The sequence below is a fragment of the Rhopilema esculentum genome, chromosome 7 (assembly GCF_057945365.1).
Source record: "Rhopilema esculentum isolate cy_ngs chromosome 7, ASM5794536v1, whole genome shotgun sequence".
Classification (NCBI taxonomy): Eukaryota; Metazoa; Cnidaria; class Scyphozoa; order Rhizostomeae; family Rhizostomatidae; genus Rhopilema; species Rhopilema esculentum.
Window position 1 is genome coordinate 12,790,360 of NC_142821.1, and position 24,421 is coordinate 12,814,780.

Consider the following 24,421-nt stretch of genomic DNA (forward strand, 5'->3'; position numbering starts at 1 on the left):
ACTCTCAATATACAATATACAATATACAATAGAGGTAGATTGTTATACAAAGACTTGTCATTGTTTGCTTTGCCTCTGTCTGCCTTAACCTGGCTCGTCGTATGCCTTGATAATGTTGCCTTGATATAATGATTCCAGACAGGGATCAGCTTCGGCATACCTAATTTGTAGCATTTGATTGAAAAGGCCAAACTAATACAAATTCAACATAGAAAAAAATCTTCCTCTCCAAACTGTTGTACCTGCTGCTAACAATATACATACTTTGCAACTTTCAGAGCAGCACAAGGATTAGTGTAAAATTGAAAGAAGATTCCACCAATTTGTGTTTGATCGATGCAACCTTCTGCATGATCGTGGTGCCCTTTCTTGCGTCTTTGACTCTACCAGCAGCAGAAAAATAGAAATGGCTTTCAAGAAAGCTCTTCTTCTTGCAATAGCAATTGAAATAAACTTCTGCAGAAGTTGTTGACGGCTACGGTTGGCAGCTAAAACATTCCTCAGTAAAATGGCCTTGTCTATACGCACAATTTTGTTCCCATAATTTTTATTTTCACTGCGCAAGCCAAAACAGTACTCAGTGTTTGATAATTAAATATGACTTATTAAGTACGATGTTTGACACGAATGGATTTCAACCAAGGAAAAATTCTGAACTTAATACAATTGAATTCGACAAATGTGAAATACGACGTATAATCTGGGCCTTAGCTTCAACTTCATATTTTTATACGCAATTTTTTAACAACAAGATAAAAAGGCCATGACTGAGCAGATACCAAGTTACGCACACCTGAGACTTGCCTGTTTGCTTGTGCGACACAAGGATCAACCTATGATGTGTCGAAAATGTGACAGCAGGACCTATCTCACAGCAAATTGCTCTGTAAAAAGGTGTTGCCCTGAAAGCAGTCTGTATTAGGGTTGTGGGTCACCTGAGCACAATCTTGCTCAGTGCAATACCTCATCCTTCTGGGGCCTGAGTGGAACCAATGATGCAGAGTCAATTCCTGACACCCAAACATAAAACCACCTTGGCCTTTGACCTGTTCGACAATGTGCCGCGAATTGGTTGAAGCACAACAACAAAAAACTCACAAGGTTCGATTTTCCATCTCCATCTATCATTCCAACCAAAACGTACAGCGATAACATAAAAACCACAGCGGAAGCTCTCGCCCACACTCTTCTCTCACAATCACTCATTCTACTCAGTCTCTAACAAACAATAAAAAGGTTAAAGGTTATTCAGAATAATATCAATTGTCTAGTTTACTTGTGTCCTTCGCATTTGATGTCCCTGGAAAGCAAATGTCAATCATCGGCTAAGTCTCTACTCTCATCTTGAATAATCTCTCTGACTGTTTCTGCTGCGAGTTGTGCAGCCTTTCACTTAGGTCTATATTCCTCTGCTTGTGGATTGAGCTCACGTGTCCGTACTGCTCTTTTTTTTTCGCATGCTAAATCCAATGGATACAATAGCTGTACAGCTCTTTCTACAACTGTATTTCATGTTTTGACTCTTGCCGCTCTGACGACTCCATCTCGCCCTTTGATCAAACACTCTACGATCCCGATGCTCCACTTGCCTCTGTTCTTGTCGTCTGCATGAATCAGCACCACGTCTTTTTCCTGATGTGTTAAGTTATGCCTCTCTCTAAATGCCCTGACATACTTGTTTGTCCATCTTTTCCAAAGGTTCTGCTTGCACTTTTCCAAATAGTTGGCTCGTTTACTCAAATCTTTGTTCTCTAAATCACGAGCTTCTTCATTTATCAGTGAATTATGGTGGCCTAACAGCATTATGTTGGGAGTTAATTCTGGTAGCTGAATATCGTCTTCCACATAACACAAGGGCCTGTTGTTTAGGGCTATCTCCACATCCAACATGATCTCTTTCAACTCTTGAAGGCTAAGATTTGCTCTTCCCAAAACTTTGAACATTGCTTGCTTAACGAGGCTTATCGTTCAAATTGCCCTCCCCACCAGGGGGCCTTACTCAAATTGAACTGCCACTTTATGTTGTTCTTTGCGAGGTAATTGTGAATCTTTTCACTTTCCATTATCTTTTGTATCTTCTTTGAGGCCGCTACGAATGTTTTGGAATTGTCCGAGTAAATCTTGTTTGGGCGACCCCTTTATGCGATGAACTCTTTGAGACAAACCATAACCTGTTCAATTGTCATATCTGTAACAACGTCAATGTACACTGCTCTTGTCAAACTACACGCAAAGAGTAGAATGTACGCTTTACCTTCCGTGTTTGCTCTAACTTTGTATGTTAGGGGACTGCAAAGTTCACCCCTATGACCTCAAATGGTCTCGATCCTTCTGTGCGATCTTTTGGTAACATTTCTGCTGATGGTTGACTGTTGGCTTTGGTGTGAAACCTCTTGCATCCGTGACAATTGCTCCGTATTCTCTTTACCATTCTCCTAAGCCTGGAGATCCAGTATGTTTGTCTCACATATGCCATCGTCAGACTCACTCCCCCTTACAATGTTGCCATGACATGGGCGTCATCTACAATCTTCTCACTGAACAGTGAATCTGATGGCAAATAAATTGGGTAACTTCCTTGAATCCTCCCCATGCACTCATAAATTGTTTGGTTTTTCTTTTGTAGGTTTAATCTCTGTTGCTCATTTTTGAATCTCTCTGTGCTCTCGCTACGTGCTCAAACTATCTTGATCCACCACTTGATCTGACTCTAAATCTCCTCTGTTCTCCTTCTTCTCTCTACAGTTGGTAGCAAATCTGTTCATTCATAACATCAGCCTCATGGTCTTCCAATATTTGTGTTTCTCTAGGATTTCGTCGAATTGATCCCTCATTTCTACTGAAGCTTTGAAAGTCTCTTTGATTGGCTTTGCCTCGACCTCTGACTTTTCTGTTGACTTCGTTTCTATGTTGAGTGGCCAATTTTCTGCATCTGATAACCACTCTTGACCTGTGAAGCATCTCGTTGGAATTCTGTTTTCAGGACACCCCCTGCTCCCGATGTCTGCAGGGTTATCTACAGTTCCCACATGTCTCCACTCTATGAAATTCGTTTCTTGAATCTGTCTTACTCGATTGCTTACAGACTGCTTATAATTTCCCTGTCCCTTTATCCAATGTAAAGCTACCGAGCTATCCAGCCATAGCAAGATCTGACTGGTAGCCCAGTGAGGCTGCTCCTGATGTTTGCCAGCAGATTGGCTGCCATGTGGCCTGAGGCTAGCTCAAGTCTTGTTATCGTTAGTCTCATCTTTGCTAGCCTTGATTTAGCAGCAAGGAGCCTTTGACCAACTCCTGATGATTGTGTGATCACTGCATAAACACAAGCTGCTGTTCCAAACTCACTTGAATCACCAAAGGCGTGAGGATCAATTGCCCTTACTCTCTATCACGTCATTGTTGTGAAAGCCCGCAATGCATGGAGGGATTTGTAGTCACCTGCGCTTAGCTTGCTTTTATTTTGAATTGCGAAGTTGCACACATCCAGGTTAGACTTGTCAAAATATCGAGAAAACATGAAAAAGAATGGAGAAAATAAAACTAATCTGTTTGCTGAGTAGAACTGAAAAGTTTGAATTTTCCTTTGATAAGTACAAGGATGACATCAAACTTTTGAAGTTTTATACTGGCCTACCTGATTATGCCACACTCAGGATTATTTTTGATTCGTTTGGCCCTGCAACAAAAGCTTTGGTCTACCACAACTCCAACACAAAAATTGAAAAATTTAAATCGCCAGAACACACAAAGTGTGGGAGAAAGAGGACACTTTCTCCTGAGCAGGAATTCTTTCTTGTCCTTGTACAACTCCGACTGGGTCTTTTGGAAAAAGACCTTGCCCAGAGAGCATAAATATCTCAACAGCATTTGTCAAGAATCTAAATAACGTGGTTGGACTTTCTGCATAGCCAAATGTGATCTTTAACTATCTGGCCCTCTAAAGACAATATTGATAAAACAATGCCTAAATGTTGCAAGGACACCTATCCATCAACAAGTGTGATTATTGATTGCACTGAGTTTTTTATTGAAATGGCTAGCTCAGTGCGGTCCCAAAGTGCAACATACTCTCAGTATAAGCAGCATAATACTGCTAAAGCCCTCATTGGTATAACCCCTGCAGGAGCTGTCTCATTTGTTTCAGATTTGTATGCAGGAAGAACCAGCGATAAACAGGCAACCATTGACTGTGGAATCATTGATTTACTTGAGGCAAATGACTCAGTTATGGCAGATAAAGGATTTGAAATTCCAGAATATTTGCCAACAGGTGTCTCTTTGAACATCCCTCCTTTTCTTAGGGGCAGAAGTCACCTATCATTCAAGGAAGAAGTTGAAACAAGAAAAATTGCATCTGTTCATATTCATGTTGAACGGGCAATTTCATGAATAAAAAACATTTAGGATTTTATGCCACCCCTAATAAACAATAGAAACTGAAAGTTAATGCTATGTTTTCATAACAACTAATTGTATACTGAATTCTACTTTCTCACTGTGATTCTTTTCTTCGTTTGTGTTGATTATATGCTTGATCATGATTTCCCATTTAAAATAAGCTTCAACAAAGTGTTTGAAAGGTCAGTAGTTGGGAAAGATAAAACCAAAAAAAATTCTTTGACAGCTTTTTTGCATCACAACTAAAAACAATGTACAAAATTTTTTTTACAATTTTAGCTTTTCATGGATTCTGGAAAAATATAAAGTATGTAGAATGCTGCTAACTCTGGCAACATTTTATCATTCCACAAAATTGTGTCTCTAAACAATCTTTCCACATGTATGTCACCTTTGGTGTAAACAACAAATTCAATCCATGGCAGTTCTAAAATATTGACAACCCCCTGGCACTGGTAATAGTGGACATTATTGCGTTTGAGAAGGAGGTCGTTGTTTTCCTCTTGAAGGAAAAAGTTTTTGTCCTTAGCAGCTTCCCTTAATGTACAATCTCTCTTTGCATATGGACATGTTACTTCAATGCAACCCACAGGTGCACCATTTTCCACAACAATACCATCTGGGCTGCATCCAAGCCATGGAAAGGAAGGATATACAATGAAACCACAATCCTCAACCTTCATTCCCCATAATCTCCACGCTTCTGATACTCTTAAATTGCAAGACTCTCATTGTTGATCCCCCATTTCAGTGGTGCAGGTAAATTGTTGTTTTTTTCTGTAATTTTTACCAATTATACATTTTATCAATGAATTTGGGTACAGATTTTGCCTTCTATTCATCACCTTTCCGAAAATTGATGCTGTCAATCTAACTTTCCTTTCTTCAAACCACTAAAATTGTTCTGATTGTACCAATGTGTTTATACAGATATTGATTGCCTCTTGCTTGCTAACTTGGGCGGCTGTCAATATCTTGGTTTTTAGTTCATCATTATGAAATGCAGAATCATTAACATTAAAGTTCATCTGCCCAAACAATTGTGAAATGGTGTTGTTCTCTGCAAATGTTGTGTTTTCATTTATTAAGGTTGGATCCTTCTGCTTGAGAACTTGGCGACTTACTGATGTTTGCAAACTGGTGCAAGGTTCATAATTGTTTGATTTGATGGCCTCACAAAACAAGGTAGCTTTCCCAGCCTTTGAAAAATTCTCTACTAGTCTTTTCAGGTCATCTGCCACCTTTGTGTAGGCAGATAGAGGGGTGGCACGGAAGGATTCCCTTACTCCAGAAACTATGGGTCTCTTCCTTTTTTTATTTACTTATGCTTTCTCAAACTCCAAGTCTTCAAATCTCACAGCCTTTGCCAAAGTCATGTTGGCTGAAGTTGGAATGTGCCACTTCTGTGAAACTTGAGTGCAAGTTAAATCATTTGGTATCACTTTGGTACCCAGGTTGACAAAGTCGAGAAGGGTGAAAAGAAGGGCTGCTACATGTTTACAACAGCCTCCTTGACCGGCCTTGCAGCTACATTTCGCATACATGACATCTCTGGTTGTCTGATTAAGATGGGTGTACACAACGTATAATAAGTTTTTCATAGAAGCGTGGACCCTTGCCTTCACTAAAAAGAGAACACACTGTCCCGGAACATTTGGCCTAACAAAGATGGAGCGAACAAACCCTTCTTTCCACAAACGATATCTAATACGTTTATTGGGAAATGCCTGTGGTGCTGAAGTCCTTTTTTACAGTGTTAAGTCACCAATCAGCTTTTCTTCGATCTTTTCACTGGTAACATGTGGCAAGAACTCGAGTGACTTTACCCAGCCATCGTTCCGATTTGATCTGTCCTTACCATGTTCCAAGTTAATCTGTCGCTCGTGACAATTCATTACTTCAGAAAAATCAATGCTCGTGCTAGAGTTTTGAAAAAAACTAGGACAAGCGTTTTCTGCTGGATTAGTTTTATTTTCTCCAATCTTTTCATTGTTTTCTCGATATTTTGACAAGTCTAACCTGGATGTGTGCAACTTCGCAATTCAAAATAAAAGCAAGCTAAGCGGGGGTGACTACAAATCCCTCCATGCATTGCGGGCTTTCACAACAATGACATAATAGAGAGTAAGGGCAATTGAATCTATTCTTTCTCTGAATTTTGATATGCTTCTGGGAATCTCTACTTTGTCTGGTAATGCCTTGTCCATTTGTTCCACTTGTCTGATAACTCTGTGGACAGCTCTTCATCCTATGGCAGTTTTGCATCACAAACATCTCGATAAATGAGCTTTCTCCCAGAGTCACTGGTGATACAATGCCCATAGGATCATAAACTGATGCCAAGTTCTTCAGCAAACTCCTCTTTGTTACATTCTCTCTCTGATTTTCTGGAAAAACTACTCCAAGAGAATCCGCATCTTTGTTCCAAAACAAACCCAACAGCTTGGTTTCATCTCTCGCCACTTCTAATTACTGCTTTGCAAAACTCTGCTCTGAGATCTCTGAATCTGTCTGTTGTATAAGATCTTGCTCTAGCTCTGGCAGGTTTGAGTGCCACTTGTGTAACTTAAAGCCAGCTACATCGAAAATCTTTACAACTTTATCCTTTAGCTCTTCCATGTTAATTTTTGTTTCTCCAGATAACAGTATGTCATCAACATAGATACTGTGTGTCGTCTCTCCTCTACTTCCGCAGGAAATTGTGCCTCTTGTGAACGCATGTGCTCTTCTATTGTAGCCCCTAATAAAAACGGTGATTGATTTAGGCCAAATAGGGCGCGTGTAAATCGGAATGTCTCTACGTTCTCTCTGTCTCTGTCTTTAATCCAATGGAAGCGCAACACATCACGATCCTCTTCCTTGATCCTGATTTGTAGAAAAGCTTGTTTTAAATCCCCTGCAAGTGAGATTGGTCTTACTCTATTACTTACTAGGACATTCCATATAGAGTTTGCAATGGTGGCCCTGTCTCTAAAGATTCATTGAGTGATGGTGTATTGTTGTTTGGCTTTGCAGATGCATCATAAACCACTCTGACTTTAGTGCTTTCAGCTGCTTGTCTCATCACTGGCTTGTGTGGCAGGTAAAAGGACCCCCCCTGGTTCATGTTCCGCTCTTTCAATGATTCCTTGTGCTTCTTGGTCCTTGACGATCTGATCGTACTGTGTAAATAGCTCTGGTTCCCTCTGAAGGTTCTGTGCAAACTTGTCTAACCTTGCAAGGCTTCTAGCTTTGTTATCTTGTAGTGGTGGGCAGTTTGCCTTCCATAAAATCTCTGTCTCATAGTAACCCTGTAGCTGTTGTTTCAACTGCTCTCTAAACTCACTGTAAACTGAATCTTCTTTCCTTTGTTGATGATTTTCTAGTCCTAGGACATCTAGGTTGCAAAGGCGCTCATAATCTGCTAATGTCCCTTTAACGAAGAACATTTTACCTGCATCAGCATCTGCTCCAGAAAATATTAGCTTCCAGCCTAATCTTGTATGCTCACCTACAAGCTCTCCAGGTTTCCCAATTTTTGTCTTTGCATCTGTTTTGAATTTTGCGTATTCTGATGCCCCCAAGATTACATGGACAGGAAGTTCTGGTTTTTGATCAATGTCATCCATCGTTACTCCTTGTAGATGAGGGTATTTCTTTAGAACATCTTGATACCTTGGATTCTTTACTGAAAGCAACACCTCTCTATCAACTTTGCTTACATCAATTTCTAGCTTGATGTCCCCCTTAAGATTTTGTACCTCCACATTGTAAATCTCAATTTGCCTGTTTACTGTGCTCAACATCATGTCTATCTGTCTGTTTTGCTTAAAAACTGGCCTTTTCCCAAGAATGTTCACCAGCTTATCTGAGATGCATGAGCTACCAGCCCCCGTGTCTAGTAAGGCCCTGCATTTTACACCATTTACACTGACAAAAATAATGGGATATATTACTCCTTGCTCCCCTGTTGCTAATAAAACTTGCTCTGGTTTTTATCACAAATTGATGTATGATGTCTCGCACTACAAACTTGACATCCGCTTCTCACCCTACATTCTGCACGGCAAGTCAGCAAACACGGCTTTGTGATTGGTTCCTGTACAATTGAAACAAAGTTTCTTTTCTTCAAACACTCTCTTCTTTGCGTTATTTCTGTCACTTTTTTGCATTCAACTGATTTGTGGTCATCCCCCTCACAATAAATGCATGGCTCCTTTTCCATTCCTGCCTTACTTGAAATAGTTTTTCACGTTTCTGTGTACCCTGGTTAGTTTTGCGAAAATTTGTACTTGCCCCCCTTTCTTCTTGGGTTATGGGATTTCGCTCAGTCCATCGTCTAAGTGCGTTTACTAACTAGGGGAATTCCCATTCCTGCCAGCTCTCATTGGTACGAACTAGATCTGCATGTATCCCGTCAAGCTTATCTATTGTTGCCCGGGTCAGACCATTTATTTCTCCTAATTTCCCCCATCGATTCTCGGGCCTGTACACTGATAACCAGCTTCACATAAAAATCATGAATTTTTGCAGGCCCCCCCCTTTAATGACTGACAGTGCTGTGACGTTCTGCACATACGCATTTATGATCTCACTTGATTTACCATATGTAGATTTTAGGATTTGTTTGCCCTTTCATAACCATCTGTTGTAAAAGGAAGACCTTCTATGTTAGCTCTGACTTTTGGCATAAGCAACTCTTTCAAGTAGGAAAATTTTGTGACAGAATCTATTTTAACTCTATCATTTTCAGCTTCAAATTGATTCCAAAATCTATACCAGTCTAGATGGGTACCCTGAGACTTTGAAATAATTAGCTTTCGCAACTTAACCTTTGTTGATTCCTTTTCATTTGGAGGTGAAGTTGATTTAAGTTCCTCCAATCTACGCTCATACTGAAATTTCTGCTCATACTTAGCTTTCTCCAGAACTGATTCTACCTCAAACTGCCGTTGTTTCGACGATAAAAGCTCCTGTTCTTCCTCCCTTTGCTGGCTTAATTTGATCTGCTTCAAAGATTCTCTCATTTCCGCCATGATGTGATCAAATTTCTTGATTTCTCCCTCGATTTTGGTGCTCCAGTTTTGAATTTCTCCTGGGTCTCATCATACTCCAATTTCAGCTCCTGTATGTTGTTTTTCAGCTCTAAACTTCTTCGACTTTGGATTCATAAATCTTTAGTTGTCTCTCGATAGCCTTGCAATCCTATGTGTTGAAAATACCTTGCTTTTCGTCTTCGATAAATGTCAACAGGCCAAGTTTCCCTGCGACTTTTTTTGATAAATACTCCTTGCTTGCTTGATTCGCCATACTCTCAATTTTTGGTTGGTTTAAACTCCACTAAAGGTCGTTGATTTCTCCCATCTGGGGTGCCATTTTGCTGCGAATTGGTTGAAGAACGACAACAAGGTTTGATTTTCCATCACCATCTATTTTTCCAACCAAAACGTACAGCGATAACATAAAAACCACAGCGGAAGATCAAGATCACAATTACTCTTCTCCTCACAATCACCCGTTCTACTTGATCCGCTCTTTGTGTCTAACAAACAATAAAGAGGTTAAAGGTTATTCAGAATAGTATCAATTGTCTAGTTCTCTCGCCTCCGCAACAAATGAAAGTGAGCGTCCAACCACAGATGTTGCTGCAACTTCGGCTTTGTCAAGACATGTGACTATGACTCCTGCATAGAAGCAAATTTGGAAAGGTTTCCCAAATACTTTCAATGGAAAAAGGCTGGTTACAGCCTTTGCTTTTGCAGGTATTGATATGTCTTGGTTTATAACTATTTGAAATAAAAAAATATCTCTTTCTAACAAGAACAGACCTGAGTTCTATAATATCTGCATATCTGACCTGGGCTTCCTGAAACTTTGTAAAAATATTGGTGGCAGAGTAAAATCCTTGAAACCTCTGTAGGCGAGGGGGTAAAAACTAAATTAAAAGCTAAATGGTTTGAAAAAGGCGAAAAAGTAACTCGTTTTTTCTGTTCTCTAAAATAGAAAAGTCAAAGCAACAGTTCCATGAAGTCTTTTAAAGATAAATATAACAATTCAGTAACTGATTCTATTTAGATAACTAAAGTTGTCAAAGAATTTTTTTAAACAATTTATACAAAGGGCTTGTTAATGAAGCACTATAAAATGTTCTTATAGAAAAGCAATTAAACGAAGATTGAACAGAGAAAGGCATTTCTGTGACAAACCTCTCATACTCGTAGAATTAAAAGGATGCCTTAAAACTTAGCCTGCGTGCAGACTTTACTATCCGTTGCGAAGGAGAGCCAATACGGAACTTGTAAAGTCTGCGAATTAGCGTCCGTTTTTGTGTTCTGAGAGCAACCGCATTAATACTCGCCTTTGTCATGGCATTGTATTTTAGCCAATCAGTATTTGGTTCGAGATTTTAAGGACCCAATCAAATTTAAGCACAATAATCACGTGCTGATTACAACAACTACACAATCATTCTGGCTGGACATAGGAAAACATCAACATGGAGGAAAAAACAACGCTGTGCTCAAGGATAAAGTTTTCCTGTCTACGAGACCTCAAAGCTTATGATGAAACGGCATTTCAAACGGGAATAGAGATGGTCAAGAGTATATTTAACGTGAAAAAAATCTACCATGATCAAGAGACGGTTCTTCGGAAGTTTTTCCGAGGACAGAACGTATACTTCAGTGCGCCTACTGGATATGGAAAATCGGTGATTTTTCAGTCTATTCCAATAGTAGCTGACTACTTGTTGAGTGTGGATCTTTTTACCTCCATTATTTTGGTTATCTCGCCACTGAAATCCTTAATGTTAGATCAGGTTAATTACCTTCAATCCATTGGTTTGAATGCCGTGGCAATAACAGGAGATGCTGATGAAGATTTGGTAAATGACGTTAAAGAAATTGGTTGCTCACCAAATCTCATTTACGTTTCGCCAGAGTCAATGCTTGCAGTGAAGAAGTGGAGAGATATTTTATTCTCGGAAAATTTTAAAGAACGTTGTGTTGGAGTAGTGGTCGATGAAGCTCACTGCATAAGTCATTGGTAAGTTATGGTGTAATGGCAGCATCTTACAGACTTCATGATTCTTCCGGGTGCTCCTGAATGTATATTGTTTATTGTGGATATATTCTAAGAATCGCCAGAAAGCAGACAAAGGGCGTTACCTAGAAATTCTGGTGACCTTTTTGGCAGAATATCATAAAAATCGAAATATAAGTATTTTTGGAGTTTGAGCCTGATAAATTTTTCTGCATTCAGAGGCCAAACAAATATTATCAACCATTTGCTGCTGATGTTATTGAAATTTTATTCTTAAATACTGCTCCTCATTTTGTATGATTTTTCAAGCTCTTTCACAAAGGGCTATTTTTATTACCATACCTAAAAATTACAGTTAGGTGTTGAAAGTCAAAAATTCTCATACTGTGGTGTATTAAGCTTATAAGGCAACCCAGACACTTTTGCTAAATTCTTAAGAGTTGATGACAGATAGGCATTTTAATCTGGTCTAGGAATTCTGTATGCACATTTGTTATCAATAAGATTTGAATTCAGTACCTTCTTTATATTCAGGGGATATGCATCTGCAAGTAATTCACCATTTCGTAAGTGGTACCGCAATTTGTATGAATTTCGCTTACTTTTGGACTCAAGCGTCAAATTTGCAGTTTTTAAAGCAACTGCAACAACTGTGACAAAGAACAGGATCTTTGAAACACTAGGTATGGGAGTCACAGATTGTTATTGTGTTGAGAAGAGCCCATTGAAAGAAAACATAAAGTTTACGTCAACTTATATCTCAAATGAGTTAACTTTGGAAGATATATTTGATGACACTTTAAATGATATATCTGCCAGAATGGAACATTCTGACCGGGTTATCATTTATTGTCAATCTCGAAAACAATGTGCTCTCCTTTGGCAAATGTTTTCTGTACAGCTTGGAATTAAGCTTTATTTGAATACGGTTAAGAACCCCCGAAAGCGTCTGGTTGAGATGTTCCATGCTGGAACTCGGCATCGGGGTAAACTGTGCTTCTTTCAATAAGGTGATTCATTTTGGACCTTCAAAGAATATTGAATCATATGTTCAGGAGTGTGGCAGAGCAGGACGAGATGGGGAAGAAAGTTTTTGTCATCTTCTTCACAACAATTTGTTGACAAGAAGGTGTGAAGATGACATGAAGGAGTATGTTTACTCTGAAAGTTGCCGTAGACTAACTATAGCAAAATGGTTTGGCTGTCTTAAAGTTGAAAAGGAAAGTCTGTGTTCATGCTGTGATAAATGTGCTCTGCAATGTGAATGTGATGCAAATTGTAAGGATGCTTTGCAATATAGACTGAGAATAAATGCAAAGGAAACATCTAGAAATAGAAAAGTACCAAGATCAAAGATCAATGAATTGCACGATCTTCTTAATGACTATTTGCAGAAAATGCAGAACATCCAAAGTAGGCAAGGTAAAACAATGTCCTATGTTGTACCTGATTTTGAATTTTCAGAGTTTCAAGTTAATCAAGTTTTGAAAAATTGCAATCAGATTTTTACATTGGAGGATGTGATGTCTAAAGTAGAAGTATGGAGGACTATACATGCACAGAACATATTGTACATGTTAGGGCAGGTGTTCCCAGATATTGATGTGGGTGAGATGCAACTGCAGTTTCCTGAAGAAAATCAAAATGTAGCTGACGAAATACCTTCTGAATGGATGGAAGTGCGTGACGACTCAATGATAGGTTTACCAACTGAAAGCAGTATATTGGACAGATATTGACAGTATATTGGACACAACTCTGGCCACTTTCGAGTGTGACAAAAATGTCTAGGATTATTCAGATTTTAACCAAAATTGATTTCTTTTTCAGGGTAACTACTCTAGCTGTCAAAGCACTTTTGAAACGTTTTTACTTTTGTGAAATTCTTATAAGAAAGCAAACTTATTGTCTTCCATGACTTGAAAGTCTTGTCACAACAGAATTCCTGAAACTAGGTATGCAAGTTTCAAGCTATAAACCAAACAAAACAATTTTTGAAAGAACAGAAATGTATCAAACATTATTTTGAAAGCTATATACAGCATTATATTTTGTTGCTAATGAAGCCAACTTTTAAAAACACACAAGCCTTCACTCTCAAAAAAATTTCTGTCCTCTTCTCCTTTGATAGAGGTTGAGTTTTAAATATGGAGAGTGAAGTGCACTTTAAATTTCAACTCTTATTCTTAACAAAATTGATTACATACATAAATGTGTTCATCTAAAAAAAGTTTCTTTCACTAGCGGGCATTCACTTCTTTGATTATATTTTGTTTGTGTTCATTTATCCATGAATAAAAATCATGAATGGAAAAATCCTCTAACAAACTTATGTTGCAAGAGGGAAAAGACTTGTATTTTCTTCCTGGTACAAATTCCATTGCATTTTGCTCAATCAGTTTAGCGAATACTTTCTTTAAGTCATCCTCTGATGACTTTTGATAATGTTTCCCAGACCTTTTGATGACACCACAGAAAGAATCAAATTTATCCAAGAGTGCTTTGTTGTATGTGAGGGCTTTGAGCATTCGATCAATTGCATTTTTATTTGTGACATTGGAGCCCAGCTTTCTAAGCACGGTTTTTACAAGAAGGTTGAAATGCTCCAGTGCCATATCCAAGGGTATGTTTCCACCATGCCCACGTTTAGACTTGTGGAACCTGTTCCACATCAGACTATATGCATCCTTTTGTGGCAGGAGGGAATTGAATTGAAATAGAAGGTATAACCCTTCAAGTGCATATTTTCTACTTGATGCACCATCTTTCCTGAGGTATGGCAGCATATATTTCCAGCATCGTAGAACCCTTGCCCCATCTCCCTCTGATACTGCATCATGGAGGTTCATTTGTAACATACCATATTCAAGAAGCGAGCATTGGTAGCTTCTCATATCATCACTTGGTCTCTTGTTAACTTCATCCATAGATTGTTGGGTATGATGAAATCCATGCACTTTCTCATGCTCTTTTCTAATTTTGCCATCATGTTTGAATGTGGCATTGCAAGTTGACAGACGGCATTTAAAGCGACCATCTTGTGTTGTTGGGTTACATGTTTTTAGCCAGTCTTGATACCTTTGGTTTGTGATGATTGACTTTTGTACAAAGTCATTAACTACAAATTCATCAACTACTTTTGATGCTAATGAATCAAGGTATGACTTTTTTTCATATACACTTGATTCCCTGCTCAAGTCAGCAGGCAATATATCAAAAGTTGGAATGTCTCTGAAAGATTTTATTTTTAAAACTTGCATTGCTGCTGCCAAAATTCTTGCTTCCACCTCTAGAAAAAAAAACTGTTTGCAAGCATTATATTTCTTTCTTACATCGGTTGATACATTCCTTCTGTTGATCAGTGCCCTATCTGCAAACATGGTGCATTTATCACTGCTCACTTTTGGGTTGTAGAAATGATCAAATCCAAGCTACAACAAATACAGAGGCTTCTTTAAGAAATTATTCTTATTTTGTCCTGGAGGAGGCACCAAAGAATGGAGAGTAATGCTGGGCATAATTTTTGGCATAATTTAGAGCACCCTTCCCCCCAGTAATGGTATTTAGCTTTGCACCCCTGGTGAAATGAAAATTAAAAGCACCTGCTTTAAACATGTAAGATAATTACTTTGCTGAAAGGGGAAAATGTACAGATGTAGAAAGGGTTATCAGTTCCAGGGGCTCTTGTTAAGAAAAACTTTCAGTTTTTCATGTAGGTCAATCATAGTGTGAAGCAGCTAATCATGTTTGTAAATATTTTTTGGTAATTTTTTTGGTAAAAGGAAAAGGTGACAAGTGTAACTAGAAATAATTATGAATTTGGAACCTTCTGCGTTCCAGGAAGTCACTTTCCAATAACCCATCCTACCTTTTCCGTTGAAAAACTACCAAAATAAATTATGTTATAAATTCCACAGAGTATATATACAAAGTATACTTGAAATATGTACCTGAAGAAATTTCATTTGTGCATGAAAGTCTGCAATCTCAAAGTGGATTCCATCAAGACGCTCTTCTGGCGTGAATCCATTTTTCACCTGTTTCAAACAATTAACTCCCCTTTCAACACTTAACTGATCAGCAGTGAACCCTTGCTCTGCATAAAACGCTTCTGAACAAGACCCGACATCTGCTTTGGGTACATACTTATGCAGCTCTGTCAAGACCTTGCATATACCATCAGCATCATTTTCATAAATTATCCCAAGGAAAGACTAGAATAAAATAATTCCATGTTTCTTTGAATGTGTATGTGCCATAAATTTTGAAGATTGGTTAAAAATGAAAATATAACTTACAGTATGTGAATATAAGTACATTTTGGTATCTTTTTTTGATGGGGGTATTGAAAGTTGTATTGAATCAAGTTGAAAAAATCGTGAAACTTGTGATATCTTCAAATAGATTGAGAAAACTACTGATGAAGAATTTTAGTTCAATTCAATCTGTGCGATTTCAACTCCAAAGACAAATATTGATTATATTCTGCTTCAAGACCTGCTGCTTTGGAGCGACAATAAAAAACCTCTAATATTTATTGTACAATCCCTACAGAAGTTTTGGGCTACTCACTGTTTCTGTTGGTTTGCTGGCTTCCCTGCTGTGTTCGTGTGTGATATGCTTCTCGACAACTTCTTGCAGAAACTTCAGGCAATCTATATGTGATGTGATCAACCTTGACACCAGAACTATGTAATCATTATGTTGCTTCCTGTGATAAGATTTGTCAGGGAGACATACAGCATTATCCATGTCAGCCAAGGAGCATTTGGCAGGTTTTTGAACTTAACTCCAGATATACGATTTTCTGTTGAAATCACAGTGACCCAATGAAGGTCTTTATTCTGGTTCTCTTCAGTCATCTCATGTCTTTGCACATAAAGATCAATATTATCAAATATGATCTTCCTTCCTAGATCCTCAGCCATTTCTAGATGACATGAATACATAAATATGTAAATTCTAAAACACTCTAGAATTACTTTGAGAAAAATCTTTCATCATTCACAAATTATTATAAATATAGGAAGAGCTAACTAAACAATTGAATATATATGCACATGTTGACAGATAAAGGGCAAATATCTGACAACTCTAAAGTAATGATTTGACAATTTCATTAAATTCAGAAATCTTTGAAGCATTTCTGGAATTGAAACATTGGGAAAACAATTTTTTCAGATAGACACATGTGATCATTGGTTTGCAACTTGTAGATTTAATAGAAAAACCCCACATTCCCAAGAATAACATCTCCTTTACCTTCTTCAACTATGCTATAGTGTTCTTGTTTATCTTCAGGCTGCTCATTTTTTCTTCCCTTTACAAGTTTATTAATTCGTTCTATAAACTCGTCAGATTCTGCATCTTTGCCTTCTTGGATACACATACTACTTCTAGCTATTGCTTGCATTTTTCCCTGGTCAATTTGGTACTCGTCAACTGCATCAGAGCTGGTTGCTTGGCTATTATTAGCAGGTTGGGTGGCTTCTTTCTTCTTGATTTGTGTGATTCGTTTAGACTCATCCTCTACTCTTTTGAGAATTTTCTCATCATGATTAAGGCCAAACTCATCAAGCTTTTTGAACATAAATGTATGGGATATTGTTAATTTCAATACACTTAGCCTCAACAATGTTGTCTGCAGAGAAAATAGCGATATAACAGCAGTTAAAGTCTGCTAATTATATTAGTAATGTTAAACAGGATTATTTTTAATCTCTATTTACCATAAAAATAAGCTATATAAACATGTTAGCAATGTCATAATGATATTAACTATCATGTTACAGAATGTGGAAAAGGCACTTGAAACTTCATGTAAATCAAGACAATGTTGTTGTAAATAATTGTTTAGTTTATTTGCTTTAATGAGGGAGAGGAGTGTAGGGTTATTGAATTGTATTTAGGATTAATTGTTACTACAAAAAACTGAAACTGCTAGTTAAAATTCTAGCTAAATAAGATGGGGAGATGCTGAAACATCTACATGCACATTCAAAATCACTGAATCAGATCAATTACTGAAAAATCCGGACAAAAATTAGTATAAGTACACCCAAAACAGAATGAGAAAAGTGTGGTGTACCAGATGTAAGCACTAGAAGAACGTTTACAGTAATGTATGGAAAATTATGAAATAGAGTGGTTACTGACCATTAAGCCAGAATGCTGTATTATGATTGTTATAAGAAGTTGCACTGCTGTCATATATCTGGACCTATTCTTAAGAAGAACTGCAGCTGCCATACAAGTTGCTGGAAGCCATTTTATCTCCTTTTGACATTCTTTTCCTCCTTCAATCAATTTTGCTTCATTATCTAAAGGAAAAGATGCACTCTTAAGAATAGTTTGGAGAGTTGGGGATTTTTCCTCGAGCTCATTTTCAAGGTTCTTCCAGGAGAATTCTAGCAGATCATCTTTTCTTGTCTTTCTGAGGATACTGGGGTTTTTTGATGAGCACAATAAGCAACACTCTTTGTTTATTTCCCTCTTCACAATTTCAATAATGCCTCTCCTAAGGCCAGGACTTTTCCATGCAGCAACAGCGATTTGCCTGTAGGTCCCCTTGATCAATGATTTTCCAAGTGGAATGAGATCGCTTGCCAACGACTTTGTCTTCATTCCAGAGGCCCAATCAACGGATATAACAACCGAAGGCTCAACTTTGCTCTCACACTGGTCATTATAAGGAAATCGGGAACGTTTTGTAGACCGTTTGTCAGAGTGACGCGGAGTCGAACAAATTATCGGTGAGAAGAGTGACGCGGAGCCCAAGCCTGTCACCTCTGAATCAGGCTTGGAATTCGAATGATCCACTTCGTATGATGGAGAGGATTTACCTTGATCCTCAAACAACAATGTCCTTCTTATCTTTGATGGTCGGTCTGAACCTGGAAGGTCTTCTGAGCCAAGGCCGATTGCATCTGCAACTTTCCTGTATCTTGATAGAACTTTTTGATTCACTTCGTCTAGGCTTTCTTTCAATTTTTTCCGTTTCTTCAATATATCTACGCAGTTTCTACAAATATATTTCGATAATGGAACCAAAAACTGAAAATCAAGGCTCAAAATTTCTTCTTTTGGATTAAAAACGCCAGATCCTTCAACTAGATTTCGATCACACTTCAAAATGGTTTCTTGATAGCAAAGCGTGCAGTTGCTCTCATTCGACATTTTCCTTCATGCTCTCTGCTTGCAGGGTGAATTTATTGCGCAAGATTGAGCGCCTCTTCGCAGGAGGGCAGTTGCTCTCAGAACACAAAAACGGACGCTAATTCGCAGACTTTACAAGTTCCGTATTGGCTCTCCTTCGCAACGGATAGTAAAGTCTGCACGCAGGCTACTTAAAACTATGTCGAATGGAAAATCCTCTGGGATGGATGGAATTTCCTGCGAATTTTGCATGAAATCACCCAATAGAATTCCAACGTCTTGCTAGTGAATCTTTTGGACAATTCTTTTCCGCCAATGGCTCATTCGTACTAAATAAGCACAATTACACTATCACTGACATGTTTCGTAATCTCAACAACATGCAGTTTTTGCAAGAAACAAGAAATTGTGGAGCAAATGTGGGTACCTAATGATGAGGTCAAATCAGAGATCAAAAATTCAGACGGCAATGAAAAAAGAGAGAAACAAGAGTCCAATGAAAGTGAATCGATTGTCTACCCGGAACAATATTCAGAGCTTGCAGTTCATCTTAGGCAAATTGCAAATGAACAACACTAAGGTCGAGATGACAACCTTTATGCTACAAAAAATAACAAGGTAAAATTGACAATCTCTGTTCCTGATGTTGGAGAGGTTCATAAGTCGATTGTCTTTACAATGCTGAATGCTTCACCCGGCAGCTTGTCCAAAGATAGATTAAAGTGAGTAAAATCTAAACATATAAATGTATTGTCTGCTTTGTCTGTAAGCCTTTTCAACGAAATAAGACTGTTTGATGATGTTGCAGTGTTTCTGACTAAGCAAAAATCATTAAAATTAGCACACATTATTCGCATAAGAAACAAGACAAGAAATTTTGTTGAATTCACTGTCTGCCAGGGTTGTGGGTGGTCTGAGCACCATCTTTCTCAGTGCGATACATCATTCTTCCCAGACCGAGCGGAACCCACGATGTAGAGTCCATTCCCGAGACACCAACGAAGACCACAATGGCCTTTGAAATATTTGCCAGCAAGGCTGGAAACTCAGCCACAGAGGATGAGGCAACTGCAGTTCCTGAGGAGACCACGCCTGATCCAGCTAGCGCCCTGGAACCCCCACCGACAGAAGAACTGAAGAACAACAAGGAGCAAACGAGCCTTGAAAAGCCACCCAGTAAACTCGAAGAGCCATCCAGCCTCAGTACATCCGAAGAACCATGCAGCATCCACGAAGACGCCCAGCCAACAAAGAACTGGTATGATACCCTGTTTTTTCAACAGGGTACCAACTCTTCTTCTAAATTCTGTTCTCCTCTTTTTCCTTACCCAATCCCCTCTGTCGATGCTGGCGTCCCAGCAGCTTCAAAGAGGTCCTTCCAAGACGACAATGTCTCTGACATTTCCGCTGTGTGAAGGCCCTCTACGAAAAAGAAGCCTAAAGGACGTTCAGCTCGGCAACCTCCCCCCAATTAAGTACCGATGATCTTGGAACTCCCCTCCCCCCTTGAGTGATGGCAGCAATTGACATATTATCAATAAATGTCCACGGACTTCGAGACCCTGTTAAGTGCTCTAACATAGTTGACTGGCTCCAAGCTAGAAAGGCATCAGCCATATTTTTGCAGGAAACCTACTTCTCAGAGTCTGCAGACACTATCTTTCTGAAATCCATCTGGAAAGGATCAATTTTCCCTCTTTTGGAGGAAAACACAGCAGAGGTGTTACCACCCTCATCAAGGAGTCCTTGAAAACCAACAATCACACAGTCACTCATGACAACTGTGGCCAATGGGTCAACCTTATATTAGACACAAACGATAAAAAGCCCATGTCCCATGCCCAATGGGTGAAAGGACTGCCTTTTTTCAAACGCTGCCCCACACAACAGGGGAGGGGGGAGTTCCAACAATTATCGGAGGTGATTTTAATTATCTAACTAATTTATATCTTGATAAACTAGGTGGTGACAGCCAAGCAGGTCCTACGGCCATAAAAGCTCTAACTGACCTTCTAAGGGACTTTAGCCTTATCGATATCTTTTGTTCAATGCATCTGCCCGTAATTTTATCTGGACTAATTCAAAAGTTTCATCTTGACTAGATAAATTTTATGTTGACTAGATAAATTAAATTTTTCTTCTGAGTATCTAGCTGATACAAAACACTGTGAGATAACAGTATCTCCCTTTTCTGATCATGATGCCCCGTTTATGTCCTTCAAATTACCAAACTCGTCACCTAGAGGCAGAGGTACCTGGAAATTCAACACCAGCCTACTCGAAAATGAAGAATTTACATGTAATATAAAGCATTTTTTAAAATTTTGGGTTTCTCGCAAAAAAGACTTTACAGGCAAACTACATCTTTGATGGGATAAAGGAAAAAAGAAAATAAGAAACCGACGCAAAAAGTTTTCAAAGAGCACAGCTAAGGAAAAGAGAGAAAAACGGACAGCCCTGGGAGACAAACTGCAAAAAGCGACAATTTTAACTAATGAAAGAGAAAAAGAAACTGTCCCCCTGATTAGGAAAGAAATTGAAAAATTAGATCTTAACAACATTAATGGTGCACGTATCAGAGCAAAAGCCTTTGAATACCAATAAAATGAGAAATCTTTGCCCTATTTTTTCAGCCTTGAAAATTCACGTCAATCTACAAAAGTTATTTGTAAGTTAAAAAAAACCAGATGGTAGAGTAATACAGGATAGTAGGGACCTGCTTGGCTGTATTGCTAACTTCTACGAGTCACTATATTCCCCTGACGCCCATTGATAATAAAAAACAGAATATCCTTTTGTATACTATTGATCGTTTTGTCCCCGAAAACTTTAAATTGTTACTTGAGGAACCACTTTCCACAGACAAATGTCACAAAGCTCTTACTAACATGAAATCGGACTAATCTCCTGCCTCTGATGGCCTACCAGCAGAATTTTATAATTTCTTCTGGGATGAAATTGGTGAAGCCTAAGTAGAAGTACTAAACTTTTGTTTCAATAGAGGCCTTCAAAGGGAGACATCAAACTTCTAAAAAAATGGAGACCAATTTCCTTACTTATTGTAGATTACAAAATAGGCTCAAAAGCCTTGGCAAAGAGACTGCAATTGATACTACCATCTATTCTAAATAATGGCCAAACTTGCTCTGTACCAGGCAGGTCGATATTTGAAAATCTTATGGTAGCAAGAGATTCCATTGATTATTGCCAGGAGAAGAAACGCCCTCTTGCATTGTTTAAGATTGACCAAGAAAAAGCCTTTGACCGTGGGACTTTCTTCTAAAAGTCTTGGAGAGAATGAATTTCGGCCCAAAATTCATGCGCTTTATAAAAACCATGTACACAGATGTTTCATGCCAAATTGTTAACAATGGCCACCTTTCAAGGAAAGTGACACTTAAGCCTGGAGTAAGGCAAGGCTGCCCACTGTCCCCTCTACTATATTGCATAGTAGCAGAGTCCTTGGGCAACCTCACCCGCCAAAACCTAAAAATCGATGGTGATCTTCCTGGTTCAGGAAGGGAAGTTAAAATTTCCCAGTACGCAGGTGACACCACCCTATTTTTAAGGAACAATTTTTCTGTCCAAGGAGCCATAGCAACTATAAAAGTGTGCAAATTAGGCTCCAGATAAAAAGTGAATTACGATATTGTCAAGTCGTGCGGAAAGTGGTTCAACAAGCTCCCATTTATTTCCGCCTCTCCATCTTCCCCTCTGAATTGGACTGAAAATGCCCTTGAAATACTAGGCCTCGAATTTGACACTCAAATAGTCATCGAAAGCTCTTGGATAAAACGTGTCGAAAAATTGACTAACAGGCTTGAATCCTGGAAACAGCTGTCCCTTTCGTTAAAAGGAAAAACCCTCATTGTCAATACAATTGCTCTTTCTGGCCTTATCTTTGTAGGGACAATCTACCATCACCCTCCTGCTATAGAAAAACAAGTTAATCGAGCTTATTTTTCAATTTATCTGGGCTGGCAAAAATGAGCTAGTCAGCAGAAAGACAATGTTTCAACCTGCACATAAAGGTGGTCAAGGTGTAGTTGACATACACCTGAAAACTATCGCTCTTCACTTCAAGTTTCTCCAGTCAATTATCGATGCAAACTATGACTCCCCCTGGGTATATTTTGCCCGCTACAATACTGGTTTCCAACTTTTCAAGTACTTTCCAAATGCAAAATTTATCCGATTGAATTTACTTCCTCGTGCCTTGACCCCATCTCTGCATTACACTCGCCTTCTCACTCTGTGCAATTTGTTAAAAAGTGTTGTTGTATCGCTAAGTGCCGCAGGCACACATGTAAATACTATTTACTGCAGCATTCTCGTCTTGGCCTACTCCATCATATTGCCGGTGTCATATGCGATTCGGTAACCTTATGCATTTTGGTCCGGGTACACAAACGCATGGCAATTTTGATTGTGCAAAAACGTACCCAAGCACTTAAAAAATGTTGTAGTCAAGAGACACTTCTGCACAAAAAAAGGAGTTGTCTCCCTTTTAATTGTCACATATCAAGCGCCCAAAGGCGCTCATCTGATATGCGCCTAAGGGCGCTCAAATATTAAACTGATTTTTGGAACTAGCTTGTCGGCATGAGGCTTGCCTCACCGCGAGCACGGGTTGCCCTGGCATTGCAGTACAGCCACCCTTTTCATCAATTGGCAAGAAAACAACGATTTTCACATTTTCACAGTTGCAATCATTCAAGTCCACAGTTGATATGACTGGCTAACTACAATGTTAACTAGGAGCTAGCTAACATTGTATGTCGTTGGTTGCTTTTGCATTAAAGTAGTTTAAACCTTGTACTAGACATGAAGTTTTATTTATGACTGTCAATCAAATATACATAAACTGTGAGGGCTTCAAAGTGTTGTGTTTTTCTGTTTTTCTGTTCTTCTGTTGTTCTGTTCTTGCTTTTTTGCCTGACTGTTTAGTAGTCAGTCACTTCTAGCCATCCTTTTTTGTGTGCTCAAAAATTCAAGGCTTATTTTCAATTTCAGACGATTGCTGGCTGACTCACAACTTATCAAGCAAGATGCAAGATTAGTTTTTCTTCACGATAGGGATGGTGAGTACATCAGTTTTATATTTTAGTATATTTCAGTATATTCCAGTACTTGATGATGTTCCCTGTCAGACTGAACATTCACTCAATATTCAACATATCGATCTATTCAGAGACTACTGATACAGCATTCCCACATGTGTCGGCTTGTTCCTGCAACCACCGAGTTGTCAATACCACTTTCACTAGTTTTAGAGTGGGGGACCTGTGCCCAGCAGTCAGAGGACATAACTATAGTTAATCCATTTCTGTTAGCTGAAAAGCCATGAGACTTGCTGAATCTACACAATTCCATTTGCTGAAAAAGACAAATCTAGTTCTCACCTCAGAAATACCCCTTTAAACATGATTTATCATGATTTGTCTACAGAACATGATATCAAAGCATTTTCTGATATAACTCCAGGCATAAAAAACAATTCATACCAGGATGTACATAAAGGGGGAGGATTTAAAGCACAACCATTAAATGATGTATATGTTTCAAAGTTTATTAAAAGACCATTTTATCTCATAATTGTTCTCTATGAAAAATGTTGAGTTGAAGCAAATTTCAGAAAAATATAACCATTGGGCACCAAAAAACTTCATTCTCAAAATTTGAAAGTGTATCTAAAGAACAGGCAGTGACAGAATACATTAAAAGAACATTGTACCCTGAAGGTAAAACATTTTCTTCTGATTATTTATAAAAAATGATATAGCTCCGCGATATAGCTCTCCTTGCAATTTGCGCTTCTAGAAACAAACTCGTTTTCGATAATGAATCT

At 38.6% G+C, this 24,421-nt stretch overlaps 2 protein-coding genes and 1 non-coding gene across 3 annotated transcripts; 2 read left to right on the forward strand and 1 right to left on the reverse strand.

Annotated features, from left to right (window-relative positions):
* The first annotated feature begins 10,873 nt into the window (after nucleotides 1–10,873).
* On the forward strand, nucleotides 10,874–12,427 carry LOC135683788 (uncharacterized). Its single transcript, XM_065199139.2, has 2 exons — nucleotides 10,874–11,421; nucleotides 11,953–12,427. The coding sequence occupies exons 1-2, from the start codon at nucleotides 10,874–10,876 to the stop codon at nucleotides 12,425–12,427; spliced, it is 1,023 nt and encodes a 340-aa protein (XP_065055211.2).
* Nucleotides 12,428–13,658: 1,231 nt separating this feature from the next.
* LOC135683792 (uncharacterized) lies at nucleotides 13,659–18,594 on the reverse strand. The gene is made up of 5 exons (XR_016143864.1): nucleotides 17,575–18,594; nucleotides 16,681–17,059; nucleotides 15,991–16,348; nucleotides 15,369–15,632; nucleotides 13,659–14,849 (listed from the first exon to the last, which is right to left on the reverse strand). It is a non-coding gene; the product is annotated as an uncharacterized LOC135683792 (transcript).
* A 582-nt stretch (nucleotides 18,595–19,176) lies between these two features.
* Nucleotides 19,177–19,988, forward strand: LOC148960004 (uncharacterized). Its single transcript, XM_089109172.1, has 2 exons — nucleotides 19,177–19,295; nucleotides 19,529–19,988. The coding sequence occupies exons 1-2, from the start codon at nucleotides 19,252–19,254 to the stop codon at nucleotides 19,986–19,988; spliced, it is 504 nt and encodes a 167-aa protein (XP_088965298.1). The 5' UTR covers nucleotides 19,177–19,251.
* Nucleotides 19,989–24,421: the final 4,433 nt, after the last annotated feature.

Excerpts from the sequence above, each read along its gene's own strand:
- LOC135683788 (XM_065199139.2), top strand. The coding sequence starts at position 10,874 with ATGGAGGAAAAAACAACGCTGTGCTCAAGGATAAAGTTTTCCTGTCTA. Across the intron at positions 11,422-11,952 it reads GCTCACTGCATAAGTCATTG|GGGATATGCATCTGCAAGTA; the intron begins GTAAGTTATGGT and ends CTTTATATTCAG.
- LOC148960004 (XM_089109172.1), top strand. The coding sequence starts at position 19,252 with ATGCTGAATGCTTCACCCGGCAGCTTGTCCAAAGATAGATTAAA. Across the intron at positions 19,296-19,528 it reads TTGTCCAAAGATAGATTAAA|ACCGAGCGGAACCCACGATG; the intron begins GTGAGTAAAATC and ends CATTCTTCCCAG.